At 35.3% G+C, this 17,206-nt stretch overlaps 1 protein-coding gene across 6 annotated transcripts in view; it reads left to right on the top strand.

Annotated features, from left to right (window-relative positions):
* Nucleotides 1–16,899, top strand: part of TRIP11 (thyroid hormone receptor interactor 11) — a 32,506-nt gene extending 15,607 nt beyond the window's left edge. For 4 of the 6 annotated variants that reach the window (XM_067296944.1, XM_067296946.1, XM_013940679.2 and 1 more), the window contains 10 exons: nt 2,548–2,688; nt 2,905–3,098; nt 4,536–4,699; nt 5,041–5,144; nt 5,503–5,602; nt 9,454–9,535; nt 10,355–10,469; nt 11,039–11,164; nt 12,411–12,558; nt 14,651–16,899. In XM_067296944.1, the coding sequence (XP_067153045.1) occupies nt 2,548–2,688; nt 2,905–3,098; nt 4,536–4,699; nt 5,041–5,144; nt 5,503–5,602; nt 9,454–9,535; nt 10,355–10,469; nt 11,039–11,164; nt 12,411–12,558; nt 14,651–14,859 (1,383 nt within the window). In that variant the 3' untranslated portion in view covers nt 14,860–16,899. Of the gene's footprint in view, nt 1–2,547; nt 2,689–2,904; nt 3,099–4,535; nt 4,700–5,040; nt 5,145–5,502; nt 5,603–8,158; nt 8,324–9,453; nt 9,536–10,354; nt 10,470–11,038; nt 11,165–12,410; nt 12,559–13,835; nt 13,901–14,650 lie in introns of those variants that run through there. The other 2 variants (XM_067296943.1, XR_010884207.1) reach the window with 2 other exon arrangements.
* The last annotated feature ends 307 nt before the right edge of the window (nt 16,900–17,206 follow it).

The following is a 17,206-nucleotide window of genomic DNA, read 5'->3' as shown; positions in this document are numbered from 1 at the left end:
AATTTAAGAAAAGAATTGGCAGGTGTATGACTTACAAATTTGTCTGTTAATTTTGGAGCCCTAAACTACATTTCTCATTCATTTGGAAAATGCTTATTTACTGAAGAGTTGCTTAATAGTTTGCTTTGGCCCTGTTGTTCATTAAGTACCCCGCATTATTTTTAGTGTATGTTGCTCAAATTTTGCCGAGGCCAGCAGAAGTAATTTCCTCATATGCTTTCCTCTAGTATCTGTCATTTCCATGTGATTGCTTCACAACATCCCTTTGAGGGTTGTTGCTTCACAGCATTTGTCCCTGTGAGATGAATGGGTTTATATATCTTCATTTTATGGTTGGAGAAACTCCACTGCAAAAACTATGGGACAAACTAAATTAATGGATTCTTTCTACAATTTGACATTTGGAAGACTTGGATTTTGGGGGTGTGTGTTTGTTTTTTCAAAGCATATGTTCTGAGAAAAGTTATGGTGGTTTATTAATTACTGTGTGTGTAATTTGATTAAGACCCATTTTAGAAGAGCAAAGAATTATGTGGCATCATGATACTCACATAGGTGAATAGCAAACTGTATGAACTGCAGTTACTTGAGTTAATGAAGTGATGTGTGAATCAGCGTTTCCTTTGAGAACTAGGAGTTAAGTACAAGTGAAGAAGTCTTTCTGTAGATTTGGCAAATACATGAGGGCAGAACTGCAGGGTGTAGCTATTTTGGTTTGCCTTGTAGGATCTGAGGGTGAATGTGGACACTGCATTAAGGACACAGTGTTTTCTGGTCATAGCTTCCAAACAGGTCTTTTTTTCCTTTTCTCTGTGCTCTGCTCTTTCTGTCCAGGTCCCCATTCTGTTCATCTTGCTGCTTCTGGTTTACAGGCCTCAGTCTTCTCTCGCAATTGTCCCCCTCCATACATAGTGTTTGTTTTCCCTATGGTTCTCACATCCCTCTTCATTTTCCAATGTTACTACTCTCGGATCAGAAGCAACATTAGTATTTATGTAAACCATTATAAAATAACCTGGCATTCATTTTTCTGCCCACTATAATGTAAAATTTGGCATCTCTTTGGAGCATTTTCAAACTACTTTACCAAATAAACCTGCAATGTAATGTACTTGGAAAAGCAAAAAAATCATTATTTTTAAGAATGTATGTCTTTTTTAATTAGCAAGTTGGAAGTCTCATCTTTGAGATGGAGGTGGAAAATTTAGGAATTTTTTTTGTGCAAAGTTACTTAGGAAACTTTAAGACAGATGGTTAACTCTGCTCACAGTTGCTTTTTTTCCTATCCTGTTCTAAATAAATACTATAGGGTTACAATGAGGAGAGCTTTATTGTCTTAAAGTATGGTTATGTTGTGAAAAATGGCTATAAATTATCATTAGGAGTTTGTGTTTATCAGTCATGCCCATATAAAATGTACTGATAATTTACAAATCCATGCTGGATAGGTACTCCAGGTGTGTTGCATGTCTGTGGCCTGCAGAGCTTTCTGCTGGCAACTTAGACTTTCGATTTCACAAGCAGGGAACATGTGGCTGGATATTCTTCTTGCACAAATTGGAGAACTTCCCATTCCACACACTGTGTTGGTCATGGAGAACTGTGAAAGATAGTATTCAACTATAGTTTTGTATTTTCTGTGTGTCTGTGTCAGAAGATGCACCACATACGCGAAGCAGATCGGCATAAAAGGAAGCTACCATTTTATTGCAGTTTTACTGCCAAAAGAATTTCACTGTACTTAGTTTGATTAGTAAAAAAAAAATTAAAAAATTGAGACTTCTGAGTATTAATGGTGAAAACAAAGGTTGCTTTACTTTTTTCCTACATATTTAGTAAAAATAACTGCTTTCAAAACAACTTATGAAACATAATAAAGCAAACTGAGAAGTTTCAGATAATTGAAAATGCATCGGTTTATTTGGGAGGTGTACATGTGAATTTTAGCTAACTGACATACTCAAGCTTCTCCTTTATGTGTTAATGTAAAGTTGTAGCAAATTGCACATAAATGATAAAATTATTCATTGAAATTTGACATCTGAACAGGTGGTGGACGTTGCACTGATTCATTAAAGGTTAATCTTTTGGGGTGAGGTCGTCTTTTTATTCTTGGGATTTCTTTGTATTTTTAGTCTTCTTAAACCAGGACAAGCTGACTTGCCTAGGCTGCTGCTTCACATGTGCACGGCCTAATAAGCATATTACAAAGAATAGATTGCAAACACTGAGGAAAAATTGAAATTTTCAAGTATACAAGTGTCTGAAATGCAAAAGGCTGATAGATATTGTTTGTTCACTGCAATCAGTTAAGACGGTGTATCTCTGTAGTGTCTTTAGGAATAACTTTTTGTTTGTCCATTAATGTGTGAGTGAAATAACTTCAAAATAATATTTTTTCTGAATGTGCTTTTGTGCCGTAGGGCTATGGGTCCTGCCCTTAGTACATCAGTATCATCTTTAGAGTAAGTTCTTTTGGACAGAGACTGCCTCTCCTTTGGTAGAACCATTTGTCACATTTTAAATGCTTGTTTGCTTCTTCAACAGGGCAAGACAGGGGAGCTGAATCAACTGTTAAATGAAGTTAAATCAATGCAGGAAAAAGCTGTTACTTTTCAGCAAGAGAGGGACCAAGTAATGGTGGCACTCAAACAGAAGCAAATGGAGAGCAGTGCCCTGCAGAGTGAGGTACAGCACCAAATAACTTGCAAAAAATAAAAGAAAAATGAATAAGAAAATGCATATATAATATTCTGTTATATGAGTGATTTTTGGTAGCACTAACTTATAAAAAGCATTTATAATCGATATGTGCAATTTACTTCAAAGGAACTATTTTATTTTTGCTTATGTTACTTTTATGAGAGGTGTTACTACAAGCAGCTTAAGATATGTTCTACACAGATGCAGCATTTGCGTGAGAAAGAGCAGCGCCTAAATCAGGAATTGGACAGGCTGCGTAATCACCTTTTAGAAATGGAGGACTCCTACACACATGAAGCTTTAGCTGCGGAAGACAGAGAGGCCAAACTAAGAAAGAAAGTTTTGGTTTTGGAAGAAAAACTGGTGTCCTCATCTACTGCGGTGGAGAATGCCAGGTAGTCTTTTCATCTATCTAGCAGTGGCATTATCTGTAAAAATTACGGTTAGCTAGAGTGGTGCTGACAGCTTTATTTTATTGAATTAGCATTCTAGAACATGCTGAGCACTTGAGAAGAGAAAAAGATATAAATTGTTGTTATTCTAAATCAGGAAGGTGATTTGATGTGTTTGGCTAAAAGAGTATTTGTCCTTTTTGAAGCAGCTATAGAAATCTCAGCTCTTCAACAGTGCTCAAAACCATAAACGATACAAATCCCGCAGCCTATCAATTTGTTTGTCTGTCAAATGCACTAGATAGCATGGAAGACGGACTTAATTGACTTTACAGTCAAGGCTTCATTCACTGTAAAAGAATCTTATACACTTGGATGTGCCTGTGATGCTTTGTTTACTGCTTTTGAAACAATTACACATCCTTATTTTATGCCTAATAGCATAGACAGTGCACAATGCTGTAAACTTTTTTTTTTTTAAACAAAGCAAGATACACTGAGGTTTTCATGGGCAGCAGAATCTGGGACACTAAAGCCATTTTTTTCTACTTATCTGCCGTAAACATACTTTTCAGCTAGAATAATGAAATCTGGAGAATTAAAATTACTCAATGCCTATCTTGACTTTGTTTTAGTTGCTTTAAAGGAATGTTGGTTGCTTTGAGCATAAGAATTCTTTTTCTATTTTATTATAGTTGTCCAAATGAACGAGTGTTTTAATCAAAAAAAAAAAGCGTAGTTGCAATCTTTCTTTAAGCGCTGAAGATGCGTTTTGCTTATAACAGTCTCAACAAATAGATTTGAGATGAGCAGAAATTGTTGTAGGAAATTGTGGGGAAAAAATGGAAGAGTTGGGAGAAGATTTTGTAAAAATATTCATTAGAATGTTTCCAAATTCTTCATCAAAAATACTTGTCAAATACCTTTCAGCAAATACAACCTATTTCCCACCTGGTGTGCATTGTTGAAACAGACTCCTTAAAATAAGACTGACACAGAAGTAAATGAGATTCATAATCTTTTTGTATAATGGAAAGATAAATGGGGTATTCATTAGTCAGTATGGAGCAAGATATACCAAATTCTTGTAGACTGGCTTAACAAGTAAAAATTGATAGAAATTAGCAAGATGTGGGTTCTATTTTTGTGCAAGTATCCTTAAAGTAAGCAACCCAAGTGAGCAACCCAAACAAAAATTGTTTTTTCCTTTTCTAATGCACTTCAAGCAAAAGTGGTTCCTATTTTCTGATTGCTGAAATTACCAAACTTATTTAAAATGTGATGGTGTTTTTTATATGAAGAATCAGAAAAAATGTTTGCCTTCATTTTTATAAATTGAGCTAAAATTAAAGGTAGGTTAATCTTGCTGCAGAATTTAAGTTTCTCTGTGATGATTTCTGTCAACTTCTTCATTAAAAAATGTATTTTATTTTTATGAAGTCATCAAGCTAGTCTGCAGGTTGAATCTTTACAAGAACAATTAAACCTGGTTTCCAAGCAGAGAGATGAAACTATGCTACAGCTGACTATCTCACAGGACCAAGTGAAACAGTATGCACTATCACTGGCCAACCTGCAGATGGTACTAGAGCAATTCCAACAGGGTAAGTTTTGTCATGAAATACTGAAATTAAAGATCACAACAAGCATTTTTCAGATGGGATAGTTATGGTATTTTGGTGCTTTTCAAATGTTAGTTACTTGGTTTTCTTCTAGATGGCTTAATTTTCAGAATCTTTTGTCTTTAAACCAAACTTTAGTAAAATTCTGACTCCATGAAAGCTAATGGTCAGTATCCCATTTATGAGACTAGAATTTCACCTCTACCTCATTAAGTCTGCATGTGATAATTCTGAGGTTTTACAACTGTATATCCCTAAACACAGAGAATTAAATATTATGACCTAAGAACTCTTTGAATTTTGTATTTTTTCTGATCATTTAGAAGAAAAAGCCATGTATTCAGCAGAGCTAGAAAAACACCAAAAACAGACTTCAGAATGGAAGAAAAAAGCTGAGAAGTTAGAAGAAGAAGTTGTATCACTGCAGGTGGGCTGAGTAATACTCTCTGAAATTGAATGCTAATTCTTTGTCGATTTTGATTTTGATTTTTCTTTTTTTTCTTTCTTTTTTTTTTTTAATACTGTGTTGAATGTTGTTATCTTAAGACTATAGGAAGTTAAGTCGTTGGTCTCTTTTTCTCTGGAAGGGAGAGGACTAAAAGGCCAGGAAGGCAGCATTCCTCCACTGAACATGCATTTTCTGAGGATGTTTAAAGTCCAGTTACCTTAAAGTATAAGTGATGGAAGTCTCTGCATCTGTCATGTCTGATTTATGTCGCATTGACGTAGTTGTGATAGTGATCTTCCTTGCTTCTCATTTTGTCCATTTCATGCCCTCTTTTCAGGAAAGTTTAGGAGAGGCAAATGCTGCCCTGGATGCAGCATCAAGGCTTACTGAGCAACTCGACTTCAAAGAGGAACAGATTGAGGAGCTTAAGAAAGAAGGTAACTGCCTTTTTTTTCATCTATCCTCACAATATTCCAAGCAAGTGAGGGGACAATGTAATATTTCTAGAAACTTAACAAAATTCTCTTTTATGAGAGAATAATAATGATAGTTTTGCTGGGTTACTGTAGTTACAGCTCAGCCCTGACCTGTAATTTTGCCTGCAAAGTTTCCTTGAACTGAAAGTGAAAGTTACTTCTTTGTGTCTAGATGTATGACAGTTGTGTGATATAAATGGGTGTCACGAACAGTACTGAGCACTGAGGGAATGTTAGGCTTTTTTTTTTTTTTTCTCTCTCTCTCTCCCTATGTGGTGCCTTCTCCCCCTATTTTTCCCAACCCTTTCTACTTTGTCTTTCCCTCTTTATTTCTGTGGGTCACCATATTTCGTTATTACTGCAGCATCTTCTGTTATGCTTTCACTGAGCACATGGGGTAAATCTAAAGCTGGAGGAAAACATCTGACTTGTCCCTGAAGTTTGAGGGGGGGCTCTCTAAAGGAGGTTCGAAGAGCAGGGATTTGCTCTTTCTCTGCAGTTACCCAGCAGCTGTTACTTCATGTTCATTGTCCCATGTCTGTGGGAAATTTTGGGGTGAACATCCTTTATTAGGGCTTGCTGGGAGGAGATGCCTGGAACATCATTTCTGCTGGATGCAATGGTAACTCTTTTTGCTCTAACATATTCAACTAATTATTGCTATTAATTTTTAAATTACGGTTAGTCTTCCTCTTGATGTATGTATACGTATATATGTATATATAAACATACATAAATACGTGTGCACGTACTTTCAAGCAGATTTGCTTGGACTGGATAAGTAGTGAGAAAAGTCATTTGAAAATCCTCAACTGGTTCAGCAAGAACTCTACAAAATTGTAATGTTGTGACCTTTACTACATAACTGAATGAGTGTTTACTCAAGTGCAGTTTGCCATCCTATGGACATCATAGGAGTGTTCCCTGAATTCATAGTCTCAATCTTACAATCTAAATTTCAATCTGCTATATGAATGTGTGACTAGTTACTGCTTTTTTTTTTCTTTCTTTTTTTTTTTGAATCGGATGATCTGTAATTCTCTATCTCGCTACAGATATTCACAGCAAAAATTTTCAAACATCCTGAATCAAAATTAACTTTTGCATAGGCAAATATGACACTGTATGGAATGGGGAGCTCTGCGGTTATGGTGCATTTTGATAGCATATCAAAGCAGGAGGGGGAATGTGTTAGTAAGTTTGAACTTTGAGAGAAAACTGGATCTCAGTATTTTATCAAGCTGTGTTGTATTGGCAAGTGAACTAGTTTTAAAAAAAAAAAAATTAAGAGCTCATTGAATAAAGAATGCAGCACTTTAATGTTATTGTAGTATAAATCATATTTTTTATTGAAAAAGGAGACCACTCCGTTTTGTCTGTTTACACAAGAAAACATATAATGTCTTATTGAAAATCGGCCAAATACATTCCCAGACACAGTTTTGCTGGCCAACTCTTTTGAAGGATTTCTTTATGGATTTTTTTGGCAGGCAAAGTGATTTTAATGGAAAAGTATAAGATGTACCAGATGCACTTTTCTGGATTGCAATAAATGGTTAACAAATTATTGGAGACTGTTGTAAATGTTTGGTTTACAGCAGTCCGTGCTGAATTTTGGCTTGGGTATTTTTTGTTATTCAGTCTTTTTACACACACACGCACAAAGTAAATGTTTAAGTCCTTCTCAGCTGTGAAATTCTGTTTTAGAAGGAAATACTCCATTTTAAAAAATATAAGCTGTGTAGTCACTGTGTGGATGAACGTAGCTATGTAGTTGTCATTAAAAGTTGATCCTCTTCAATCTAAAGCATTCTGTCAGAAGTAATAGAAAATGCTTAGCAGTAACATTTCACTTTAAAATTATCAATAGATTTATTTTAAAATTCATTATGTGAATAAAAATTGCAACGGAAACTTGCTGTTGTCTTGCTGTGTATATAATAGCAACAACATGAGAATTACTTGAAGCATATTTTTAGAGGCTGTTTATCTTTTTGTGGTATTAGGAGTTTAACTTTTTTCTTCCCTTTTGCTCTGTGGAAGACCCAAATAATAAATCAGCTTGCTTGTGTGCTCCTACTACTGTTATCATTCCATAAATATATTACAATTATTTTCCCTCTGGCTTTAGGGGTCCTGTTTAGCTACATTTACAAAATAACTAGTTTTCAATAATTTTAAATCTTAAAACGTGGATTAATTCTCCAGTACCTCACTCTGGCATTTTGAGAGCAAGGAGTGCTAAAGAGCAGTCGCATTGTTGGAACGAGTTTCAGTGCAGATGGGTGTAGTTGTTACAAGATATGTTGTAGTACAGTATCTGTAATTTTGTTTGTTTCTTAACTTCCTTTGAATAAGGAGCTTAATCCTGATGCTCCTTGAATAAGAATTTTCCCAGCCTGACACTGTGTAATTTTTTCTGCTCCGTACTCTCTAAAATTCATGTTTATGAGGTAAAATATTTATAAAGATGTGGAGTCTTTGAAGAGGACCCATTAGGTTGTATCTGTTCCACAGCCTAGTCCTTTGATGTGTACCAAAACCCTGAGGGGGTTGTCATGGAGTCATTAGTGTTAATTGAGAGCCACGCTGTGTCAACATAGTTGTGGCCTGCATTTATCAAAGATTAAGAAGTCATGTGAAAACTAGAGTGTTTTTCATACATCCCAGATGATTTGAAAGGTATGCAAGTTTATAAAGGTCACTTTTCTTCCCTTGTCTCTATCTTCTCTGAAGCAAAATAAAGTTTGGGGTTTTGTTGGTGGTGGTGTGGTGGGTTTTTTTTAAGAATTCTAAAATATCCCATTATTCCTTCAGATATGTTGAGGCTTTTATTGTATTTGTCTTATAGACTGTTTCTAAAATGTGTACCTTTTGTTTTTTGTTTTTATGAAGCAAAAATATGAGCCCGAGAGAGATTAAATTGGTAGGAAAATTAAGGTGATGGTCACTTTTTCTTTAGGATGTGAAGACAACCATTCAGCCTTTCGGTGGGATGGGAGGAAAAACGCATTGTCTCTGCTAATATAACTTCAGGGTATAAGCGGTCTTCACATAGAAGGCCCATGTTCTAATGCATCTCTTAAGTCTTTATCACACGCCAAAACTTACTTGTACTTTTATTAGGAAAAAAGTAACCTGGAAGGTTGTATCTTGCAGAACCCCAATTTGGTGAAAATTTTCATCTTAGCTGTTGTGAGACAAAATCACCTGTTTAACAAAAAATTCTTTGTACCTTGTAAATATTTTTTTTTTCTTGTCTGAGAACATTTTGCTGGCAATGTTCTTTGTTTCTTGTATTTGGGGATTTAAGTGAGATGAGCTCCCCCCCCCCCCCCCCCAGCATTTTTTACTCTATACTTTTTGCAGCCTTGTGTAGACCTAAACATCAGATACTTTTATTCAGTTTCTAACGTAGCTGAGTCTTATAAAGAGAAAAGTTTGGATCTTGCTTCCTTACAACAGAAAGGTTGTAAAATTTTTTTGGCAAGTAAAACCTTTAGGAAATGGGATTTTTCCCTTTATTATGAGCTTTATTTTAAAAGGCTGTTTTTATGAGTTGGGGAGGTCAGAGGAAGTCTGCGTTACTGACACAGAATGTTGGGGTAATTAGCATATTCTGTATGTGAGCTAGCAAGTAATTTGTGTTAGTGACATTTTAGAATGGTAGAGAAATTGATTTTATAAAAGGTGGACCATAACAATATTTAAAAAAATTAAACATTTTTATTTTGAAACATAAGTATGTATAATAATGTTTTGAAACCAAGTCCTCCATTTTTGTTCCTTTGTTTTGAAATCACATTTTATAGGTGAGATCAGAAGAGAAATGCTAGAAGATGTACAAAATAAACTAATTAATCTTATCAACAGCACAGAAGGAAAAGTGGACAAGTAAGTCTTTTGTTCTATTGGTGTACATTTTTGTTCTTTTTTCCTTATCATGTGCAGAGATAAGACCGTTACAGTCATAAGAGTAGTGTAGAACTGGGCTTCTGTATGTAATCTTTTAATTATACTTTGATTACTTTGACATTTTTCAGTTCTTCAGTGGTTGTAAATATTAATTTTGATGATTAAAAACCTGCGTGTATATAAATTTGGACTACCAACATGTTTCTTCAATAGAATTACATTTCAATAGCGTGGCCTCTGCAGATGGAGGGAAAAGCTATTAGTGAAAATCTGCTGTAATGTGTCTAAGGTATGAACAGCAAGCCCTTTCACACCGTGAGCAACACCTGGACATTGTGCACATTTGATTTCTCTTGCTTGATCTTTCTCATCTCTCTCCCTGTCAGAATTGAAAGTAGAATAGGCAAATGGATTCCCTGCCCCCTTCCTTAAGCCTTCATTTGGTACCATGCACAAGTACCTGTTTAAATGCTCTCCTGAGTCAAGATATTAGAATAAACATTTTCCTAGTTTGTAGCATTTGCATCAAAACTTGCTCACGTACAATTTGGTTTTGATTTACTACAATATTTTCAAAATTGTCCACATTGTTGCTTGCTGTGTAAGAAATGCTTTAGCTTGGAGGGAAAAATCATTGGCAAGGTTCCCTTTTAGTTCCTTGTATTGGGTTGTTCATTTTGATTATCATAAATTAGGAAAAAGTATAGGGAGCAAATGCATCAGGGTTTAGACATCCATACTTCTGTATCAACTGTTATGTAAGAGCAGACTGTATAACAAACTTTCTCTGTCCTATAGGCTCTTGATGAGAAATCTCTTTGTTGGACACTTTCATACTCCAAAAAATAAGCGTCCTGAAGTATTAAGGTTAATGGGAAGTATCTTGGGAATAAAAAAGGAAGAACTTGATCAGGTAATACTTTAGTGAAAACCAGGCTTCCTTTTTCATTTGTGATATGCTTAAAAGAAAATAGAATGATTTGCTGCTAAACTAAATGTGACAGTCCCTGCACTTCCTGTGTGGAAAGTATTTTTTGTTCTCTCATCTGAATTAATTTTCTTATATGGGACATGCTGATCTTAATGAAATCTTATAATAACTGTATTTTAATAGAATACCTGAAGATTTCATTTTGCTGAGGGAATGTTAATGCACAGAAAGGAAAGGATTTAACTTTGTGCTGTTGTGTATAATAGCTGTAATATGGCAGTTATAGAACAGTAAGCCAATTTTACATGTGCCACTAGGTATGTGAAGAATGTGTTTTATTTTTTTAAAGAAAGAGTCAGGACTTCAGACTCCTAGTTTTTCAGAGAGGCAGAGAATAAAGTTTTGCCAACAATTAAAGGTTGTTTGTTTATCCATTGGATTCTGTGGTATTTCCACATCAGTTATTGTGAATAAAAAAGGCAACATCATGCTCATTATATTTTATCTGTTCTTCTATTTTTGTTGTGCTAATTTTTTTTTTAACTTTCTAGTTGTTATCTGAAGACCAACGAGGAGTTACCAGATGGGTGACTAGCTGGCTTGGTGGAGGAGGAGCTGGGTCAAAGAGTGTCCCTAGTACACCTTTGAGACCAACTCAACAGTCCATTTTTAATAGTGTAAGGATTAATCATGCATTCTCTGTGTTTGAGTGGAAGAATTGGGGAAATTGCATATGAATGCTGGATATTTGGTTCATCATTATATTGAACTTAATTTCCTGATGCTACTATCATTTGTATCATTTGTTTGCTTTGTACAATTAGTTTGACATGGATTTTTTTTTTTTCCCCCCACTAAGTATGTAGGCATTGATGAAAATTATAGAGTCCTAAATGCTGGGCTAATATCAAAATCTGATTACTGTTCCATTGGCTGCAGAGATCACTGATTTTCTCTGGTAGGGATTTTATCTTGCAAATAACAGTGCTAGAGGCCAAATACATGTAGGAATCTGGAAGTCTTCAATAGTCAACAGTACAGAAGACCATAACGTATTTTGTTGACTGTGTTCCCATTTGTCTTTTAAATTTCACTTGAAAAGCTTTCTCAGCTAGTGCCTCTTACATAAAGCATATAAAGTTCATATTGTAAGCTTCCTAAAGCAGCAGTTCTGATCACGTGGTCCATGGAAGCAGTTAATCTATAGAACTTTCCATTTTGTACCCCACTAAATAATGTATTCAGGCACTGAGGAATTGGGTAGTTTGGATGAACTTTGGTTTTTTGCTCATTAAGCTAGAAAAGGGGTTTGGAGAATTGACTCCTGTAAATCATCTTGAACTGTAAGAATATGGGTTCATTTTTTGCTCACTAAAATAATGCAGATGTTTAGGCCACTAAAGGATTGTGGTTTTATTAACTGCGGACATAAAAGAAGAAAATTAATGCTTTTGTATGTACAGCATCAGCTCTTCTAAGCAAAATATTATGTTCTGCCACTGACACCTTAAGCAGTCCATGTTTCCTTTATTCAAGATGCTTTTGTCAAATACAAGAAAGGGTTTTAAAAGAAATTGATGTTTTAATTAAATGTTTGGTGGGGATGTTTTTTCCTTGAGCATGGACACAGGAAATACAATGTCAGTTGCCGCATGGGATTCTTGAAACAATTGGTTTGAAATTGATCTTGAAACAATCAACACATACTTCCACCATGGTTTTGTTGTTATCTCTGAGGTTTATCAGTTACACATAGATGCCATTCACTGAGAAAGCAAAAACTTCACATTTTGAAAGTGTTTCATTTTTGCCACACTATAAGTACTGGTACAAAACACTTTGGAGCCTGTTGATAGCTTTTTTTACTTACTGATGCTCTGTTGAAAAATAGGTAAAAATATATTAACTGGTAATCTCTTGTAGTCTTTTTCAGAATTGTTTGTGAAATTCCTTGAAACAGAGTCTTGCCCAACCCTTCCTCCACCAAAGCTCTCCGTTCACAATATGAAACCTTTAGGAGCAGCAGGAACTGGTAAAACTAGTGGTCTTCCATCCAGCAGTCAAATACAAGGTAACATTTGAAGGAGAATTTGAAAATTTACATGGAACATAAATGAGGTGGAATTTTGAAAGGGATTTAAATGATTCTGTGCTTCCTCACCTGAGAACGATAAACTTGATTCTGCACTACCACCATTTTCTTCTCTCTTCTTTCTCTCTTTTTTTTTTCCCATTTCTTTTCTTTTTCCTTTCTCTTTCCCTGCTTCCTAAACCCCCAAAACAGAAGTTTGAAATGAACATACTCCCTCGATATAGAGAGGCTTTCACAGTGCCTGTTAGATCACAACAGATGCTGTGCAGACTTCTCCATACAGTGTACCAGTGCACCCAGTCCTGATTTTCAGCATCCCTGTTGATCAGCCTGGGTCTCATTGAGTGAAGATTACAAGTAATGGCAACATTGTAGTGCCTCTCTGAAATATAGAACCTGCTCACTTGGAGAGGACTGAAATGAGATAAGTACATAGCCTGATTTGGAATCTGTTTCTAAGCTGTGCCTAGAGTCTTTAACTTTTTTTAAGGCAAAGAACAGTTATGCTTAAATTACTTATGTGGAAATTAATGATTTTTGGTTCTACTTCTGATCCTATAAGGAATTGTGCACTTGTTTCTGAGTAACATAAGATCCAAATTTTAGTTTAATTGGTACAGTTTGTACTTAATTTTATGTGCCTTTAAATGTTCACCTTAATACCGTCCTGTTGATTTGCAGAAGCTTGTTTCAACTGAAAATTTTAACATCTGTAAGCTGATATAGATAGATATCTTAAAAAATACCCATTTGGCTTAAAGTAGTTGGATGGTATAAAGCAAAAATGTCTCGTGTAAAATACCAACTTATCTCTGAAAGCAGTGGGTTTTTTTTTTTTTTTTTTTAATTAAAGTTTCTTTTTACTCTTCCTTGTAATGTAGTGGTAATATAGGTAGAGTACCTGTTTTACTTGGCAAAAGCCCAATTTTCTTGTCTGGAAAACTAAGTTCTTGGATCCTTTCATCCATTCAGGAGCTAGATTGCTGGCTTGTAAAACTAGCACCCACTGTATATATCCCTTTAATTGTTTGGGTGTTTTAAGTTTTTGGTTACTGGAAATAAAACATATGGTAGCATTTTTTAAGTGGTGGATACAGATGTCAGTATCGTATCCACACAAGAAGACATCTGTGAGAATTAAAACGTTTACATGATGGAAGATCTTTTTTTTAAAAACAAAAAACCTGGACAAAATCACTGATCCAACCAACGAATATTAGATGGGAATGTCCGTTTAATTTCTGTTATATGTCTAGTATATGGACCTCGGCCTTGGAAAACAAGTTAAATCTGGAGCTGAAAGAGAATTTGATGGGGGAAGGTAAGGAGGGGTGAGTTGATTTGATTAGATTTAAAAAAAAAAAAAAGCAGTTTAGGAACAAATTTTTTTATCAAAAGAGAAATTTGTTAAGAATTTGAAAAGTGATCTAATACTAGGATCTGTCTCAAGACTAAACCATGACTCCCTGTCCACACTGTTTATTTGCAGGGGATTTTGGGGGCTGATCCTGGGGCAGCTGAGCCCAGTACTTCATGGGATGGGAAGCCCACCTGTGTGCTGCATTGCAGCACATGCAGAAGGGCCCATATGTCTTACATGTAGTGCTGGAGTCTACCTGACAGATAATTCATGCCTGATGGGTGGGCAGAGTAAACCTCTGCAAAGGGAGTTGATGTTGCCTGTTGCAGGGATGTATAAAATTTCTGGATAGCCTGAACTTTTACTGAGTTTTGGCTGCCAACAAGCACAATATGGATGCCAGGTCTTGGGAGCACCCTAAACTTCAAGTCAGTCTTGTAACTGGTTGCCTGAAGTGAATACACAGGTTTTGTTCGGTGAAGGAAGCAGCGGTAGATGAGATCCAAGATGAAAAAAGGTAGAGAGAATGAAAGTCTATGAGTGTCTGCACTCCAGTGCAAAAAGATTGAATTTTCATATTGCAAAACTAAAATACAATTGTAGAATTTGTTTTATCACAAATACTCTGAAATTGGGTAGACTTGTAAGTATTTTCTGACAAAGTATTATTATAGTGTGTGTGTATATATATAATTTTTTTTTATGTTTCAGATTCTGCAGTCTCAGGAACCAGCAGAAGACCAGATACAAATCCATTTTTAGCACCTCGATCTGCAGCAGTGCCTCTTATAACACCTCCTAGTAGTTCTGGACATCTGCTTATGAAACCTATTTCTGATGCTTTACCTACTTTTACACCACTGCCAGTGTCCCCTGATGCCAGTGCTGGTGCTGTACTAAAAGACCTTCTAAAACAATAGATGATCTTGAAGCCAATATGATGACAGTAGCACTTTAAGAAAAATGAGAACACTATGTTGTATATAATATACTACAAAGAGGCCTTTTTGTAAAAAGTTGTGTACTTGTTTGCAATTGTACTTTGTTTTTCTTTTGATTATGAACTAACCAGTGCTTTGGAAATTCTAATGATCGCATGAATAACTGCCCTCTTTATAGCAGGTATTCATTTTGGTTGTGGGTTAGATTTCAGAGTGGGGGGGAAAAATCTATATTGTTGGTAGAGCTGCAAGACAAACTGAAGGATTTATAAACCTTAGTCTTACTCAGAGTCGTTTCAGTTATGCATGTGCAACATTAACTCTTTGATGTTGAGGTCTGTTTTTCCATTAAAGTGATTAGCTGTTAGCAGCAGACCTTCAAGAACCATAATTTCAAAAAAAAATTATTTCCAGCCAAAATTGATCTTATTTGAGATGTTAAATGAATGGTACAAATTCTAAAGAATGTGGCAGTGAGCATGTGGAAGTGTGACTATTGAGTAACTGCAGTTTTCCAACACAGAATTTGTTACAGCTACTTATATTAAGACATGTCTCTTACTTACAGGATTGATCACATTTTGGAGCAGTTTGAAGCATGTTAATCTCTCGAATTTGGTTTTGTCCCCCCTGCCCCCGCGTCCCCCCCCCAGCCTAATAGCTGCTTTCAGCAATCAAACCCACCAGCACCAAAGAGTTAACTGTCGGAACATGTGTTTCATTTTCTACAAGTGTCCATGTGGTGCATAGTCATCAGTGGAGAACTTAGCAAAAGATAGGTTCACCTATATACAGATAGTATACTGTAATGGGTCTAAGATGTATATTTAAGAGACTTTTTTTGTCTTGTAGGATTTTGTAGATTCAAATATCAGTTTAAAGCTTGAACATATGTATAGAACTTAAAAGTAAGAAAAATGGTTACTTATCCCAAATGTGTAAATAGGTCTTTGTAAGACCAAGGCCGAAGTCAATTATTCTGTAAATTTTGCTGTGATAAATTGTACACTTCGTGTGGCAGATAAAGGATTAAGTTGCATACTGAAGGATAAAATTCATCTTACAAAAATAGGGAATCTGGGATGTCCTCATCTGAAAATGTATCTAAACCTTTTTACATGCCATTCCTTGTTTAGTCAGTGTTAAGATAATTATTGTGCAAGTTCTATATTAGAACTGTCAATGTTTACTTTTCATTTCATTAAGATCCTAGATTATATTGTTGTAAGAGTTATATTTAAATAAAGTTAATCACTGAAACTTGTACAGAATCTACGAAAATAATAACAAATCTTTGCATTCATTTATGTAGCGATTGAATAGTGAAATTCTTTTGTTGCCTTGAAATCTAGCAGAGTTTATTTTATTTGCTCTGTTACCTTGAGTCCATTTTCTCCAATATGTTAATATTTCATAGAAACTTTATTCAGCTTTGGAATTTGATTGGCCATATTGAATTTTGATTTTTTTTTTTAACTCCATTATAGACAAGATAATTTCACTTTTTGATTTCTGAAAGGGTAGCAGGCACATGTGGTATACCAAAGCAAATGCTACAGTAAATAATAAATGTAATGAGAATTTAAAATTACCTCTGCTGAGACTATTTCAGTTAGGTATTTCAGATACACATCTTCATTTGAACTACTGGACCAGAATGGTACCCTTTTCTTCTGTAACATTTATAAAGAAGACTGAAATCAGGTGGTGTTTGTGCAGTCTCTCCTGTTCTTGCAATCATGTCTATCTTAAGGATATGCAGCTGCTTCAAAATAAAATTGCTTTTTGGTGAGCTGAAGCACAAAGAAATGTTTAGCTTTCTAAAATTGTGGCTTACCTGTTGTAAACTACAAATGGTTTCATGCTGATCACCATCCCCTGAATATACTAACTAACCAGATTTGTATGATTCCTTTGTGCATTTTTTTTCTTCCTTTAATTACATAGAACTTAATATATATGTGTTTCTCTTCCAGGAAGCTTTATAAATGTCAATAAATAAAACATGATGGGACTGTTTATTTCAGAATGCTGTAAATCGGCTCCATTATACAGTAAGTTATGAGAGTTAGAGCGCACTTAGGCATTTGTATGTGTTTGAGTGTTTGAGGGGGAAATCTAAAGAGCAAACAAAAGTTTTGAAGAACTTCAGAGTTCCTAGTAGAGCTACTTCTGAGAGGGAGAAAATCCTCTATAGAAGCAGTATAAGAGGCTTCAGCCCTTAAGTCCCAGGAGGTCTTGTGAACTGCAGAGAAAATACTATGGCTTAGAGGTTCCTGTTCTTATTTCCCAGCTGCATTGGTGGGTTTTGTTCCTTTGTTAGGAA

The sequence above is a fragment of the Apteryx mantelli genome, chromosome 4 (assembly GCF_036417845.1).
Source record: "Apteryx mantelli isolate bAptMan1 chromosome 4, bAptMan1.hap1, whole genome shotgun sequence".
NCBI lineage: Eukaryota > Metazoa > Chordata > Aves > Apterygiformes > Apterygidae > Apteryx > Apteryx mantelli.
Note: the sequence above shows the minus strand (reverse complement) of the source record. Positions and strands in the feature narration are given on the sequence as shown.